Source organism: Tinamus guttatus, unplaced genomic scaffold (assembly GCF_059628265.1).
Source record: "Tinamus guttatus ecotype Peru unplaced genomic scaffold, ASM5962826v1 Tinamus_guttatus_pri_ptg000169l, whole genome shotgun sequence".
Lineage (NCBI taxonomy): Eukaryota > Metazoa > Chordata > Aves > Tinamiformes > Tinamidae > Tinamus > Tinamus guttatus.
Window position 1 is genome coordinate 1115390 of NW_028288703.1, and position 14410 is coordinate 1129799.

At 37.2% G+C, this 14410-nt stretch overlaps 1 protein-coding gene across 1 annotated transcript in view; it reads left to right on the forward strand.

Annotated features, from left to right (window-relative positions):
* The window catches only part of NUP210 (nucleoporin 210), a 58068-nt gene that overhangs the window by 26966 nt on the left and 16692 nt on the right, over nucleotides 1-14410 (forward strand). The window contains exons 14-26 of the mRNA XM_088522890.1: nucleotides 285-430; nucleotides 2605-2826; nucleotides 4114-4287; nucleotides 4688-4880; nucleotides 5124-5230; nucleotides 6640-6744; nucleotides 6868-6969; nucleotides 10291-10419; nucleotides 11109-11236; nucleotides 11866-12001; nucleotides 12309-12371; nucleotides 12942-13121; nucleotides 14178-14258. Coding sequence (XP_088379016.1) covers nucleotides 285-430; nucleotides 2605-2826; nucleotides 4114-4287; nucleotides 4688-4880; nucleotides 5124-5230; nucleotides 6640-6744; nucleotides 6868-6969; nucleotides 10291-10419; nucleotides 11109-11236; nucleotides 11866-12001; nucleotides 12309-12371; nucleotides 12942-13121; nucleotides 14178-14258 — 1766 coding nt within the window. The remainder of the gene's footprint in view (nucleotides 1-284; nucleotides 431-2604; nucleotides 2827-4113; nucleotides 4288-4687; nucleotides 4881-5123; nucleotides 5231-6639; nucleotides 6745-6867; nucleotides 6970-10290; nucleotides 10420-11108; nucleotides 11237-11865; nucleotides 12002-12308; nucleotides 12372-12941; nucleotides 13122-14177; nucleotides 14259-14410) is intronic.

Genomic DNA, 14410 nt, shown 5'->3' on the forward strand with positions numbered 1-14410 from the left:
GTAAAAGAAAAGTATTCAATTAATAAAATTAATGTAATTTGTACTTCAGAGAAAAGACTTGTTAGAACTGTTAGAACAGTTTAAAAATAGAGGTTTGAGATATGGATACTTCAGTAAGTGATTGGTTTGATACAAAAGACAACCAACACTTTACCTGTTCAGTTGGTGAGATCAACGTATTTCTGGTGGAAATATTTCTGTCAAGAACAGTCATCCAGAATTTTAACTAAAAATCCTGGGAAATTCTATTTAAAGATTATTAATTTTTTTTCCTTTTTTGACAGGGAGACTTAAACCAACTGCAGATTTTTGTAGTGGAGTCAGAGTGAAAGCTGAAACTCAAGGATACACAACACTTGTTGTTAGCTATACCCATGGTCATATCCACCTCAGCGCTAGCATCACCATTGCTGCCTATCTGCCATTAAAAGTAAGTCTTTTTTCTTGCTGCACTTAATTTAAAGAAAAAAAAAAGGCAGCCCTTGGTGTCTCTAAATAGCAAAATAGCAAGTTGGTATTATGAATATATTCACAGAAAAAAACCTTCTGATCTGTCTTAGAGAATCATGTTTTCACCCTTTCTGTATGAGAATGAGTTTTCCTTTATAAAGACTGTAAGGTATAAGTATAGAGGAATGGGTAAGTTGGCATTGAGTGAAGAGATTTTTGCAAGTTTTGAAGCAGAAAGTAAACGTCATGTTCTTGGTCGTTTTTCAGATTTTATGGCAAAAGTTACAATTGCTGTCTTCAGTAGGAACATTCAGAACAGTAATAAAGTCAAATCTCTTCAGAACGAACTGTGAAGGAGTGGGTATTTTGAGAGCGAAGGATAACAACGTTTGTCTGTAACACTGAGTTCCTTTTTCTGGCTGTTTTGCAGTAACTTGGTTTCTACAAATTCTGATTCATTCAGCCATCTTTTTTTTAAAAAAAAAAAACAAAAAAAGTCTTTAGAAAGCTGAAAAACAGATTTTTATTACAAGAGCACCTGGACAATTCATTCTTGAAATTCAATCCTTCAGAATTGGGTATGTCCCATTATGCACCAAATAACTATTGAATTAGTAAATTAATCCCCATCAGATTCTAAATGGGTTGAAAACGATACGAGACTCAAAGCCTTTGTTTTCCAACTGACTATTTTAAGTGATTCCTTGTAGACAGGAAAAATATATTTCACTGACAGTTCAAGTAAAAAAAGTAGGAAGCAATCTGAGTACAAGGTAAGCATATGAAAATAGAATAGCGTGTTCATGTTACTGTCTGTCTTTAGAGATCAAGCTTAAATCAACTGATTGAAGCTAATAATAATAATTATGTTTGACCATAGTATATCACCCCCCTCTCTGCTGTTCCTATGGGACAGAAGTTTGTGTAAATCATACAAATGTGTAAGTGTAATGATGACTTTCCTTTAATTTTTTTTTTTAATAAAAGATATTGAATCACAGAAAACGTAACACTTAGAAGATCATGAGGTGTCCTGAATGTCGTGTGGTATCTTTCCTACTGTTAACAGGCAATGTGAAAGGACTTGGTGCCTTTAATTATGAGTTATTCAAATGCATGCTATCGTTCACATTCCCTAAGCATTGAAGCATTATAACATTGCTTTCCATATATAAGTTTAAATGCCTCAAGGGTACCTAACAGGGCCCATATGTATTAAGAAAGAGCTTAGAAGTGTTATTTCCAAATCTTCTTTTCCTTCCTATCGGTAGAATAAAATATTTGAGATGCTCAGAAATGGAATACACGGGCATTTTGCTGTCAGGTATCACCCTTAAAAAAGGAATTCATAGCATAAAAAGTAAGAGAATAACAGGAGTCAAAGAGCAGGAGGACACTCAAAATTAAATCTTGTAATTTTCAAATGGGTTTTTGCCTTTACCTGTTACCAATATAACCAAGGAATAACTGGGAGGAAAGAGGAGCACTTATATACAGTTCTTCTCCTGCCTCCTACCAAGTGCTTACAGAAAGAATTCACCATCCTTTATGCCAGTTACTAGTTCTTTCTTAACATATTGTGACAAAAATAAAGTAGTGAAACACAAGCTTCAAATGATTTTTGCCTATTAAAATGTCAAGTTAATTTCTGTGGTGATTAACAGCACAGGCAATACTGGTGATGTACATCAGAGTGGAATTTTTCTATAGGTTTGAAGTAAAATTTTAAGTCATATGTAGGAGAATAATTACACACACTAGACTGTTGGAGAGAGCACTGTCAAGTGAAAGGATTTTAAACAAGAGTAAAGCTTGACATTACTTCAAGTATTAAAGTACTGTCTATTTTTAAAATGTAGTAGAAAATTCTCTGTCTAGATGTATTCAAAAGTATGTATTCAATATTGCCTTGTTGCAGTTTTTCATCAAAGAGATGGAATTTGAATGTACTAAATATTTTTCTTCAGGCTCTTGGAGTCCCTTGAATATAACCTGTCAGATTATTGCTTGCAAACTGCTGTGTGAAAAATCATAGCCTAATCAAAATAATAACTAAATATAACTCCTAAGAAAGAGGAGGTTTATTTGTGAAGTTCAATCAGAATATAAGACATGTAGACAGAATCATTAATTCAGAACTGTTGTTCATTTCAGACTATTGATCCTCCATCTGTTGCTTTAGTGACTTTGGGTTCCTCTAAAGATATGTTATTTGAAGGAGGACCCAGACCGTGGGTGCAAGAACCTTCAAAGTTCTTCAGGAACATCACTGCTGAGGACACAGAAAGTGTTGGTCTCTCTCTGTTTGGATTTCCTACGTCTCGGAATAATATGCAGCATTGGATTAGAGCATCTTGCAAAAGCCTGGGAGAACAAGTAAGTGCCAGAGAGTATTTATATTGTCCTCCATCAAACACTGAGCTAAGGCAATTGAGGACTTGCTTCAGACAGACTTATGATACCATATAGCTTTTAAATAGTGAGTACTTTTATAAAAAGCCAGTAAAGAACTTGAAAAAGTACATTGTTTATGGATTTTGTTCATTGTAATGTTTGTACAGGTTTTAAGGGTAAGCATTTTATAAAATTATGTTAACAAGTGTTTTATGATGAGTTTTTACAGTATAAAGCCACAGGAACCTCTGTTGTGGAGGATAATAGAACACATAGAGCATAATAACTCCAGTTTACTTCAATTTGCATGAACAAGATCATTGCAGAAGGTTGCAGCGGAAGGTTGACCAGCCAGTCTGACCTGTTCCTCCAAGTTACAGCCCAGCGTAATTCTGTTGGTTCAGATAAATGAGAGCTGTATGCATACGCCAGCCTAATATTTAGGCACCCTTTGAACGAGGCTTTAATCTTGTTCTACTTGGTCATGTTTCTGCCATTTGCAGAAGTGATTTTTCCTGCTTTACTGACCCTGGCCAGTTTATAAAGCATTTGGCTTTATTTTAATGTTTTTCTCTTGTAATTTTGCAGGGGCTAAGCATTTAGTCTAGCTGACAAATTTTTACTCATGTCCACAATGGACACTGCTATTTCTGTAAGTGCAAATTCAGAAAGGAAGAAGCATCTTGGTGTTGTCTCTGGCTGTGCATGTCTGGCTGCTCTCCTCTGTCTCCTCTGTACTGTACAGCCCTGGTCACGTCTGCTTTGCTTTGGTGACGCTGGCGCAACAGCGGCGAAGACAAGTGAGCAGAGCTGCTTCAGCCTGCTGGGATACCTGCTCTGTGTTCACATCATATATGTTTTGTGGAGGAGTGAAGAGGGAATACAAAATAGAACAGATGATGGTTTTTAAACATAATAAAATGATTATAAATATTGTCTTTGGGCTTTTCTGTTCCTGCTGATAAGGAAAAAACAGCTTGTTACCTTAGTAAGTTATGAAAGATTTGTCATTTGAGTTAAATTTAGCAGCAATAAACATGAATACCTAGGAACAGCGCACAGCAGTATTTCTTTGATAATGGTATTTAACCATTCCTAAAATATGTCCCCTTTTACATCTTTATTTTCATTGGTGCTGTCAATTCATAAACATCATGTTCTTGCTTGTTTTCTTACAGCATCAGAGTGTAACTGAGATGTATGAAATGGAAGTGCTTGAATTCAATAGTCTTTTTCCCTTCTCACTTTCCTGCTTTCCTAATTGTACAGGTTATTGCCTTGACAGTTGGAAACAATCCCACAATCACCAATCCTTTTCCAGCCGTTGAACCTGCTGTTGTGAAGTTTATCTGTGCTGTCCCTTCACGACTCACTTTGACTCCTGTTTATTCAAGTCCTCAGATTGATCTCTCATGTCCTTTGCTGCAACAAAACAAGCAGGTGGTAAGTCTGAGAAAGCTGTGACAGGACAACAATGTTCTAAATAACTAAGGGTTGGTGTTTGGGCTATCACACAGAAAATACCACAAAACAGATGATGCACATTAGACTTTTGATCTGTGTCTTCTGCGTAATAATAACTTCCTTAATTAACTCTGAAGACTACTCAGACTGTGTCTTTTGTTTTCATTTGTTTGTCAATGAGTCACATTAAAACAAAAAAGGCTCAACAAAAAAACTCTATAACTTGAAGTCCAGCTAAACAACTGCATTGATGGCTCACATTAATTGACACTTCTCACAAAATATCTCTTTGTAAAAATCAAATGGAACTCAAATATAACTTTAATGATAAAAGATACTTTTGCATCTGTTCAGTTAAGATTACTCATTCCTTTTTCAGGTGCCTGTTTCAAATTATCGCAATCCAGTATTGGACTTGACTGCGTATGACCAACAGGGCAGTAAATTTGATAATTTCAGTTCTCTTAGCATTATCTGGGAATCAACAAAAATGTCTCTAGCTAATATAGAGCCAGGTATGTTAACGGAGCTCACTCTGAAGGAAGATGCCGGCGGTCAAAAGAAAATGCACGGTACGAATCAGTTTAAATTAGTATTTTGTTGTCTGAAGAAGACGTGGATTAATCCTGTTATAAAATTTCTGAATTTGTCTAAAAAACAGCAAAAAACGACAATTACTGTAAGATGTGAAATACTGCAGCTTGTACCCAGCACACATTAGAAATAAATTGTTTACAATGCTCAATATTTGCAGTGTCTATCTCATCTTTTTCTTCCCCATAATTACATTCATTTGACTTTTTCTTTTGTTTCAGGTTTGCAAACTGTCTTGGTTCATCATGTATCTGGAACCACTGTGATCTCCGCAACTGCAACAGGATACCAGCAATCTCATCTCAAAGCAGCTAAAGTGAAAGCACCGGTACTCTGAACTTGGGAGGCTTTTTGTCTGTGTTTCCCCATGTTCCTTAGTCTATAGTGTTCATATACGTGTGTGTATGTGTGTAGATGTGGGTTTTTTTTCCCCTCAGTGATGCATGCATGATGCATAATCTCCAAACAAGGCTATTCATTAGCTGCTTTGGATTCATACCACTGCATTTTTATAATCATGGGTGTTTCTGCTTTTTTTTTCTTTCTTTTTTTCTTAGCTTTCACTATTCACATCACACACATCCATTCTTCTCTATTTTCTCTCTCTCTCTCTTTTTTTTTTTTTTATTTGTACTGTCTGTGCAAGGGGATTGCAAAGAAATGTTTCACTTCATTTTGTTTTGATTTAGGCTTTTTTAATAATTTGGTGAAGCTTTGCTGCTTGTTCCTCAGTAAAGCGACCATGTGCTTTGTGCAGCTGTCATTGGGGAAAGCTAATGTATTTATGATTTCCACTGCAAAAAACAGTAGAGATGTTCTGCATGAGCAAAGCAAAGGCTGACTGATATCATCAGACCATATGTCAAAACCTATGTCTGATTTATGCTCTTGTACTTGAACTTCACTTCTGTCTTAAGAGCAAAACTTGAAGCTAGATCTAGCTGTAGATGCCACCTTTGTTGTTTGTTTAAATAGGGTGATTTGCCTTCTGTTTACAAATATATTAAAGGCAGTCTGCTGGACGTGGCTTTCAAATTTATCCATACTTTTTTCTTAGAAACAAAAGCTCAAATAAAAATCTAATTGATATCTTGATGGTTGTTCCCGGTTTAAGTGGAGCATCCTATTATGCCATTAGGAAAACATGACGTCCTTTCTACATAAAGGAAATAATTTTACTAATTGGGTAAAATGGGAACATAATACTAACTTCCTCTTAAAAGCACTTTCCCTATTTAAGTTAATGTTATTAGGAGTAAGCAGTTAGGCTTACATCTGGTCTAGTGCTTATGTGTAAGGGAGAACAACATTTGGTGGCCTGTTAGGAGGAACTGTAAAAAGATGATCTTAAAGTGGGAGGAAAATATTTGTTTTCAATGCTTTGTCATTCTGCAAGAACTTATAACATGTATCTGAGCTAGTAGACTACCTATATATGCTATACTCGGTTAGTTAATCCTGGCAAATCCTTAATGCATAGGCCTTTGTTCTTTGGCTGGGATATAACACAGATTGTGGCAGCCTGTCCTCTGTGTAACCGTGCATCTAGAAATGACAGAGCCATTAAGTCAGTTACCTGATTTTTGTCAGTGTTCTGTTACCCTAAGCTTTTCTGCAGGCACTGGCACTTTTCTCATCTGCTTTACCTGTGCTTGCCTGCATATACAGAAGACTTGCACTGTTTTCTGGCTTGGGATGCCTGATGTTACCGCTGGTAAATAGAATTGTTTCTTTCAGTATGAACCTCTTCTACCTGTGTCTGCCACTATTGAGCTGATGCTAGTGGAAGATGTGAAAGTGAGCCCTACCGATGTCTCCATTTACAACCATCCCGAAATCCAGGTAATTGCTGTGCTGCTTATTTCACTGGGAGAGGATGATGTCACGAGTTATGGTATGGGTGAAGAGATTCCAGTTTTAGCAACATCCTAGAAAGATACAATCATATTTTGTTTGCTTTTTCAGGCAGAGCTGTTCATCAGAGAAGGTTCTGGATATTTTTTCATTAACACAAGTGTTGCAAATATTGTAAGAGTGGCTCATGAAGACACTCAAGGTATAGCTCTGGTGAGTGAAATAATTTGTTTTTCTGTGTCTTTTTAGTGATTTAAATACATGATATTTTTGTTGTGTGTCCCTGTTGGTATTGGAAGGAATAAATTTTCATGAACTCAGGCTCATGCTTCCACAGTGTGCAGCTTCTAGCCTGTAGTGAAGAGATTCCAGGCATTCAACAGAGCTACAGATCTCCTAGACAACTAATAAAGCCTATTTGATGCTTAGATTAAGATATTGATTTTATTCTTTCATATTTACCCTATTTATTTTTTTTATTGATCTGGTGGTAGAGGTGTGAGGAAGTATATATTTTATGTTTTGATTTTTAGTGTCACACATTTTTATGTAATCTGAGAAGAAAGCATAATTAACTACAGTGATATATTACAATGATCTAATTGTATACTTCAGAGCAGAAGGAAGACTTGGATAAGAAATGAACTAAAATATATGCTCAGACAATTATCTTTTATCATAGCAATAAAGCTAAATGCATGATAGACATATGCTGTGTTTCAGCACACTGACAGTCTACATCTTCTTTCAAAACAGTTGGTCCATTTAAGCTATCTTTGCTGTTCTGTAAGCATCTAAGATAAAGCTTCTGTTTCAGTACTATTGCAGCATAAAAAAATAGGTTCAGTCCTAACAAGAAATGTGTATTATGAGTCCCTTATCAGGAGTTCTTGTTGACCTACATACTTGTATGAAGTACTGTATATGTTTCTCATTACATCTGCAGTTCTAGCGAATTGAAATTGATTTAAAAGATAGCATATGTATTTGGCAGTTGTCAGTAAATAATTAAATGCATTTTCTATCTTAATGCCTGATATGAGGGTAGGAGCCAGATTTCTGGGAGAATCCAGCCTGACACATAATTAAAAAACAAACAAAAGCACCTTAATTTTCTTGCCAATGCTGCATGATAATTAAAAGTAATAAATTGAGATATGTCTATGTGGAAGTGAGATTAGCATCTGTAAATCATAGTTGTATACACTTACCTGTAAACTTTGTCTTAATTAAGTGACAAATTCTTGTGTATTTTGTTGATTCAGAGATGCTGGGGATTTTTCTCCCAATACATAGGTGGCATCTGCGCATTTAGCAGTTATCTGACACTACCATTTGAGTTCTTTTGTGTCATACAGTTTCACAAGCTACCGAAGTCGAATACCAGAGCAGGGTCCTGGGTAACACACTGCAAACACCATTAGATTTATGTAATTCATTATCCTTGTTTCACTGAAAGACATGCTGCTATGCACAAAAGCTTTGGTGGGAGTTAGTGGTATTATATTTAGAAACAGGGTCATATTTTCTGTTACAAATGCTATTTACTGTTACCAAAATGTACAGCTATCGCCCTGCAACATCCGTTATCAATCAGTTACTGGTCATTTTCCAATGCACGTGGCTGGAGAGGCAATACATGAATCTCGGGTACCTTTGCTCGTCACATCCAAGCTTCATGCTGGGGTCTCTAGTGTGGTGCTGATGCAGCAGCTCCAAGTTCTGGCAGTCGTTTCACTCCAAACTGAGCAGCAACATGACTGAGCTTCTCGGCACTGGCCAGCAAAAGAGGAATCGGTTTCCGCAGGGAGCCTGGAATCTTTGCTGCGGGTCAGCACTGGTGCAATCTTTGAATTCCTCCTACTTCCTGCTATGGCAGGATATTTGCCACCAGTATTTCATCCCAGTACTGAAGAGAAGTAACTGTTAGAGTTGAGTTCCTCTCCCTGTTAAGTGTGGGTTTGTTTGGTTTTTGTTTTTGTTTTTGTAACTTTTTTTTTCTTCCTCCCAACTTCCCTCTGCCCATAATTGAAACTGTGATTAAACTAGAGCTGTGCTTGACTTCATTTAAGGGCCGGGGTATGAGATGCAGTCTACAGCCATCAAAAATAAAATTCTGTGCTTGCATTGTTGGAATCACTAGGCACAAATTGAAAATGACTTAAGCTATTTTGAAGAATTATATTTTCACATATACAGTTAAGTTTATACTTCACAAATAAATTAGTAGCTACTTAATGGTGATAAAGGTGGGGGTGTTCTTCCATCTCTCAAAGTATGGAAAGAAGTGTTGGTAAAAGATGTTGTTTCTCTCTGGCTGTAGGAAGTGAAGGCTGGTGATATTCAGAGACTGAGTCAGACACAGAGGTGGGGAGTGGGGAGGAATAAGTGGGCTTATTTTTGAACATTGAACACATTGTACATTTTGAACATTTGAACATTGGTGCCTACAGTTTTTCAATCCCGTCTTCCTCATGGGTGTAGCCTTGTTTTAGCTGATAAACACCTGGTAGTTCCAGAATAGAGCAGTGAACTCTAAGCAGTGTAGCAGTGCAAAGAAGACAGGTCTTGTGAGGCACCAAATGGGGTTTAACTACTTGCCAGATTTAAGAAAGAAAAGAAAAAAAAAAAAAAAACCTTTCTTTATATGTTGAAAAAGACTCTTCAAAAAAAGTATTTAAAAGTATGTCATTACTATTGTGTGCTATGCTTGAGTTAAATAGCAGTATCATCTACAGATTTTCTTTCTGTTCAAGTCATTAGAATGGTCTGTGTGGGGAAAAAATAGCGAACTTGAGTTTTAAATACCAGAATGCTTTGCTAGGTATCTGTGGAACCGTGTTGTGGGCACAATAGGAAACTGTTCTGAGAAACTGAATCCAAGGTCTTGTGCAATAATTCCCAAGAGCTTACTGGGATTCCTATGGATACTTTCTGTATCTGCTGCCTGACTTTTGGCTCACCAGTTTATCTGCATGCGAGTCGTGGTGTGAGCGGAGAAGGAATAGTGGGAATTACATGGAAATGCACCCTAGATGAGGGTGTGGAGTTGTAATAGGAGATGAGAACGGAGGATGTGGCTGGTTAAAAGCACTGTAAAACTATGAATCCTTCAGGAAACAATACCAGCTTTAGAGGCAAAGTCTCTGTCCCTGTTTTTTCTCATTGTTTTGTTTTTTACTGCACTGAGAAAAGCTCATTGCTGCAAATGATTTGATGTTTGTTTTCATCCTTCTCATGACAAAAGGAGAATAGTAGGATGCCAGACTGCTTCCAGATTAAGATCTGTTAATTCAATTGCTGTCCAGAGGCCATTTACACTAAATGAATGAAAAGAATTTACACTAGCTCAATTGTATGATATTGTTTAACTGTATTTTACAGCTTTACTTGTGCATTAGTGGAACAATCATCTGTGTCTGAGGCTTGGAGACTCCTGCATCCAAACATTTCTGCCCTAAAAGGGAAATAAGCATGGATGATAAGCAAATGAAAGTGAAAAATACTCTAACAAAAATTTCTTCTGGCATTTAGGTGCATCCTTTGCTTCCAGGATCAGTGACCGTGATGATTCATGACTTGTGTTTGGCTTTCCCTGCACCAGCGAAAGCTGAAATTTATGTATCCGATATACAGGAGGTGTACATCCGAGTTGTTGACAAGGTTGGTTGTTCTTGAATCAATGCTATTAGCTGACCCAGACTGCTCTGATTCCTTGTGTTGCTCATGAATGTAAAGCCGAGAAACATAGGACCTAACATTGTATAATGCTCAGCACTCTCCATTACTGCAGTGATCTTGAAAAAATTGTTTGGTTTCCCTCTCCCAAACTTCCCTTTTCAGGCTTTAGGCACTTCAGAGTGACTATCAGTCTCTTGCTCTGTGTTCAGTGTGGCAGGGATCTGAATGTTCACCTTTACACAGTAACTTACTCTAGCTAGTCCGTAATTCGTGTGTGCACACTAATTTGCATTTCCTGTTGTTTAAGGGACATAAGAGTGATTCTTTTTGGAGCAAACTTTGGAAAGTGACCTCTGGAAAGCCCCTTTCCATATGCGTGCTTTAAAAACAAAAAGGAAGTCCACCTCATTTTACTTGCAAATTTGAGTGCATTCTATACAAAGTAAATGTTGATACTTGTGGATGTTCTGTCTCCTGAAACTTCTGAATTATTTAATTTGACACTAACCTTAGCTAGCAGGGGTTATTCTTTAAAATCAGTGCTAATCTTACCTTAGGACCTCATCTTTAATACACTCTTACAATTGTAGTACAAAAGAATTTATACTGATAAATAACAAGTATTTTAATAGTTTAAGTGAAAAATCATTATATGTGACTATATTTTTCAGGTGGAGATTGGAAAAACAGTTAAAGCTTCCGTCCGAGTTGTGGATGATGCTAAGAAACCTTTTCTGGTGAAATACTTTGCTGTCATGGATCTAAAACTAAGGGCAGCTTCTCAGATTGTTTCGCTTGTGTAAGTTAATGGATTTTTTTCATTAATCTATAAATATGCGTAAAAATAATCTTGTAAATAATCTTGTTATCAAATTCATTTTGTCTGTTACTTAACCTTTTAAAAACAGGTAGACTATATCACTCTAGCTCTTTATTTTCCTAGCTTTAAACACAATGATTAAAATCACAGAAAAAGAAAGGATTTTCTTTGAATTGTCAGCTTTTAGACTTGAAATCATAAATAATAATTAATTTATTTTGTATGGCGAAGGGTGTGTTTGTGTGTTTTTTGCTTATATATTATGCAGTACCACTGTATTTATACTGGCCAGTTAAATAGTGTCAGGGCATGTACTCAAAGCTTGGCCCACCATTGCTCATACCAGGTAAATTTTGGGGGCTCTCTGTGAGAAAGATGTCCCTACCAGACAGACTCTTCTCTTCAGTGTTTCATTTCAAGAAGAGATACAGGCTGCAAGGAGCCATTTTATAATGCTTAATGTTGGACTGTGATGGCCACAATTATTTTAAGATTTAGTCACCTAACAATTGTTGTGATGGAGCTGCTTTGTGTTAAGTTCTTCACGCTCATTACTTTTGTAATTTATTCAATTAACTTTCCCAACTGGATGTACTTATTTGTTACAGCCCACTTGGTGAAGCTCTCGATGACCACACTGCCGCTTTTCTTGTGCATGGAATGGCCATAGGTCAGACTAGTCTTATGGCAACTGTCGCTGACAGAAGAGGACAAAGAATTAACTCTGCTCCACAACAGATTGAAGTAAACAATTTCAGATAAAATACGTCCATAAAGAAAATGTGTGTTATGGTAGCATAGGAATAGTATGGGAGTGTTAATTTGCTGTAACGATCCGTTTCCTTTTCTGTCCAGAAGTTTACCCAAATGCTAGTCCATTTCAGATTTCATAGTGCTGTGCAACTGCAGGTGGTGAGAATAGTGCCTGCAGGCTCAATTTACTTTAATTAAGCAAATAAAGACTTAACTTTACATTTGTATGTACTGTTGTGTGGCCTAATTGATCTGATTGATATAGCATGAACACGAGTATCCATATTTCCATTTTTAGGTTTTTCCTCCATTCAGACTACTGCCAAGGAAAGTGACCCTGATCATAGGTGCAATGATTCAGGTAAGGGAGCTCCCTTTTTTAACATAATTCCTTTTTGAAAATAAATGTATACATTTTTATTCTTCAGGAGAAGATATTTAACTTAGCAACATGTTCATACTGTATGCTAATCCCCAAAACAGAACAGTTTCATTCTTGAATTTCTTTCCATTTTAGTGTTATGTGAAGCCGAAGACACTGTGTTTGGTGTCAGTTCTTCCATTGGGAATGCTAGCATTCCATAAATTAGGTGAATAAAATCAGGCAGAGCGGGCTAGTTTAGTTATACAAACTAAAAATAGAAGTACAACAGTTGTGGCAAAGAGAAAACAAAAGTAATTCTCTGCATTATACAAAACATGGGCCCGCTGCAGTCTGCTTTTGTGCTTAGCTTCATGTACCGCCCAGTCCCTCTTCATGGCTGGACCAGCCTGGTAGGGAATTAAGCTCTGGGATGGTCTGAAAGGTGCAGGTGCCCTTTCCTTATGAAGACGTTGTAGTGATGCTGAGCAAAGAAGGCATGCGCTCTGATGTTATCAGAACAAGTATTGGATGGGTAAATCCAGTTGCTTTGTGTGTTATTAATTACAGATCACTTCAGAAGGAGGCCCTCAACCTCAATCCAACATAATTTTCTCCATTAGTGATGAGACGATTGCGTCAGTGAACAGCACTGGACTAATCAGGGGACTGGCAATTGGGAATGGGACAGTGACAGGAGTGGTGCAGGCTGTTGATGCAGAGACGGGAAAGCTTGTTGTGGTGTCCCAGGTAAGGTTTTATGATGCTATTTGGAGCAGTAAGAGTCTCCATTAAATTTATTAGGCTTAGTTCAAAAAGGACAAATACTCTTTTCACATCAGCATTTTCATCTTGTGCACTTTGCTGGTTTCCCAAAGGTCATGAAAGACTTGTATTTCTTCCTCCCTGGTCTGGGAATTCATGTATTTGCTGGTACAGGAAATACCTTCAGCATATAGCCAAGCACTGTGTCTTGATGTACCTTACTAAATTTCACTGATAATTCAGAGAAATTTCTCTCAACAGTTTGTTTTCTTTAGACTTGATTAGTAAATCTTCTAGAAAAGCCCATCTAGAGAAGCCCTACTAAAGAGCAGAGCGTTGCCTTTATCTGCATTGCCTTACACTTAACCTTCTATGTCAGTGGATGTTAGAAGGTGACTAGTGCCCAAGAAATCCACAGTCTCCTATGTTACAGGTGAGCTGTGGAGAGTATTATTATTTTGTGCTGTTGTCTGCACCCACCTAGAAAGTTCAAGCAGTGAATCCCTGAAATTCACCTCAGTCTGTGTCCATACAATTTACTATTAGCGAAGTGTTTGGGAGCTACAGAGCAGACCTGTGGGAAGTGCAAATTATTGAGACTTGTATGAGACTCAGAACAACAGAATCTGGACCAAAGCTCTCAGTTTGAAGTCAAGGAAGAATAATCATTGCACACCAGAGCTATGCTGCTTAAAAGATGGTGATAGGTCAATAAGAAAGATTAAATTAAAAAAGGTGTTAAATCTACCATCTAATGAGGGCTAGGTCTGACCTTCCCTCAGCAGTATACAGCTGAGGGAATATAGAGCAATATGCTTTTCTCATTTATTGCTGTGACTTTATGCAGAAGTTAATTATTTTGTAGTTTAATACTTACAGTCCTACTGAATTTTGCATCTGCAGCTGCATTTCTCTGTGATAAGTCACGTGCGAATCGCATGGTAGAATAGTGATTGGTTAATGACAAAACAGCAAATAGATTCTGAAAGTAAAACAGGGTTTGCATTTAAGAAATTCTTACAATGTCTTCCATTCTTTTAGGACAAAGTGGAAGTTGAAGTAGTACAGCTGACAGCTGTTAGAATTCGTGCACCAATTACACGAATGAAAACTGGTACACAGGTTAGTTGATTTGTAATTACCTTTTATTGTCTTAAAAGTCTGATCTGCAAGTTATGACCTTCTTATCATCCTCTGATGATAAAAGCACCCTAGCTGGCAGGCCTCCCAGTCTGAAGGGTGTCACCAGAGCAGCAGGGATGAATGTGCTTTCA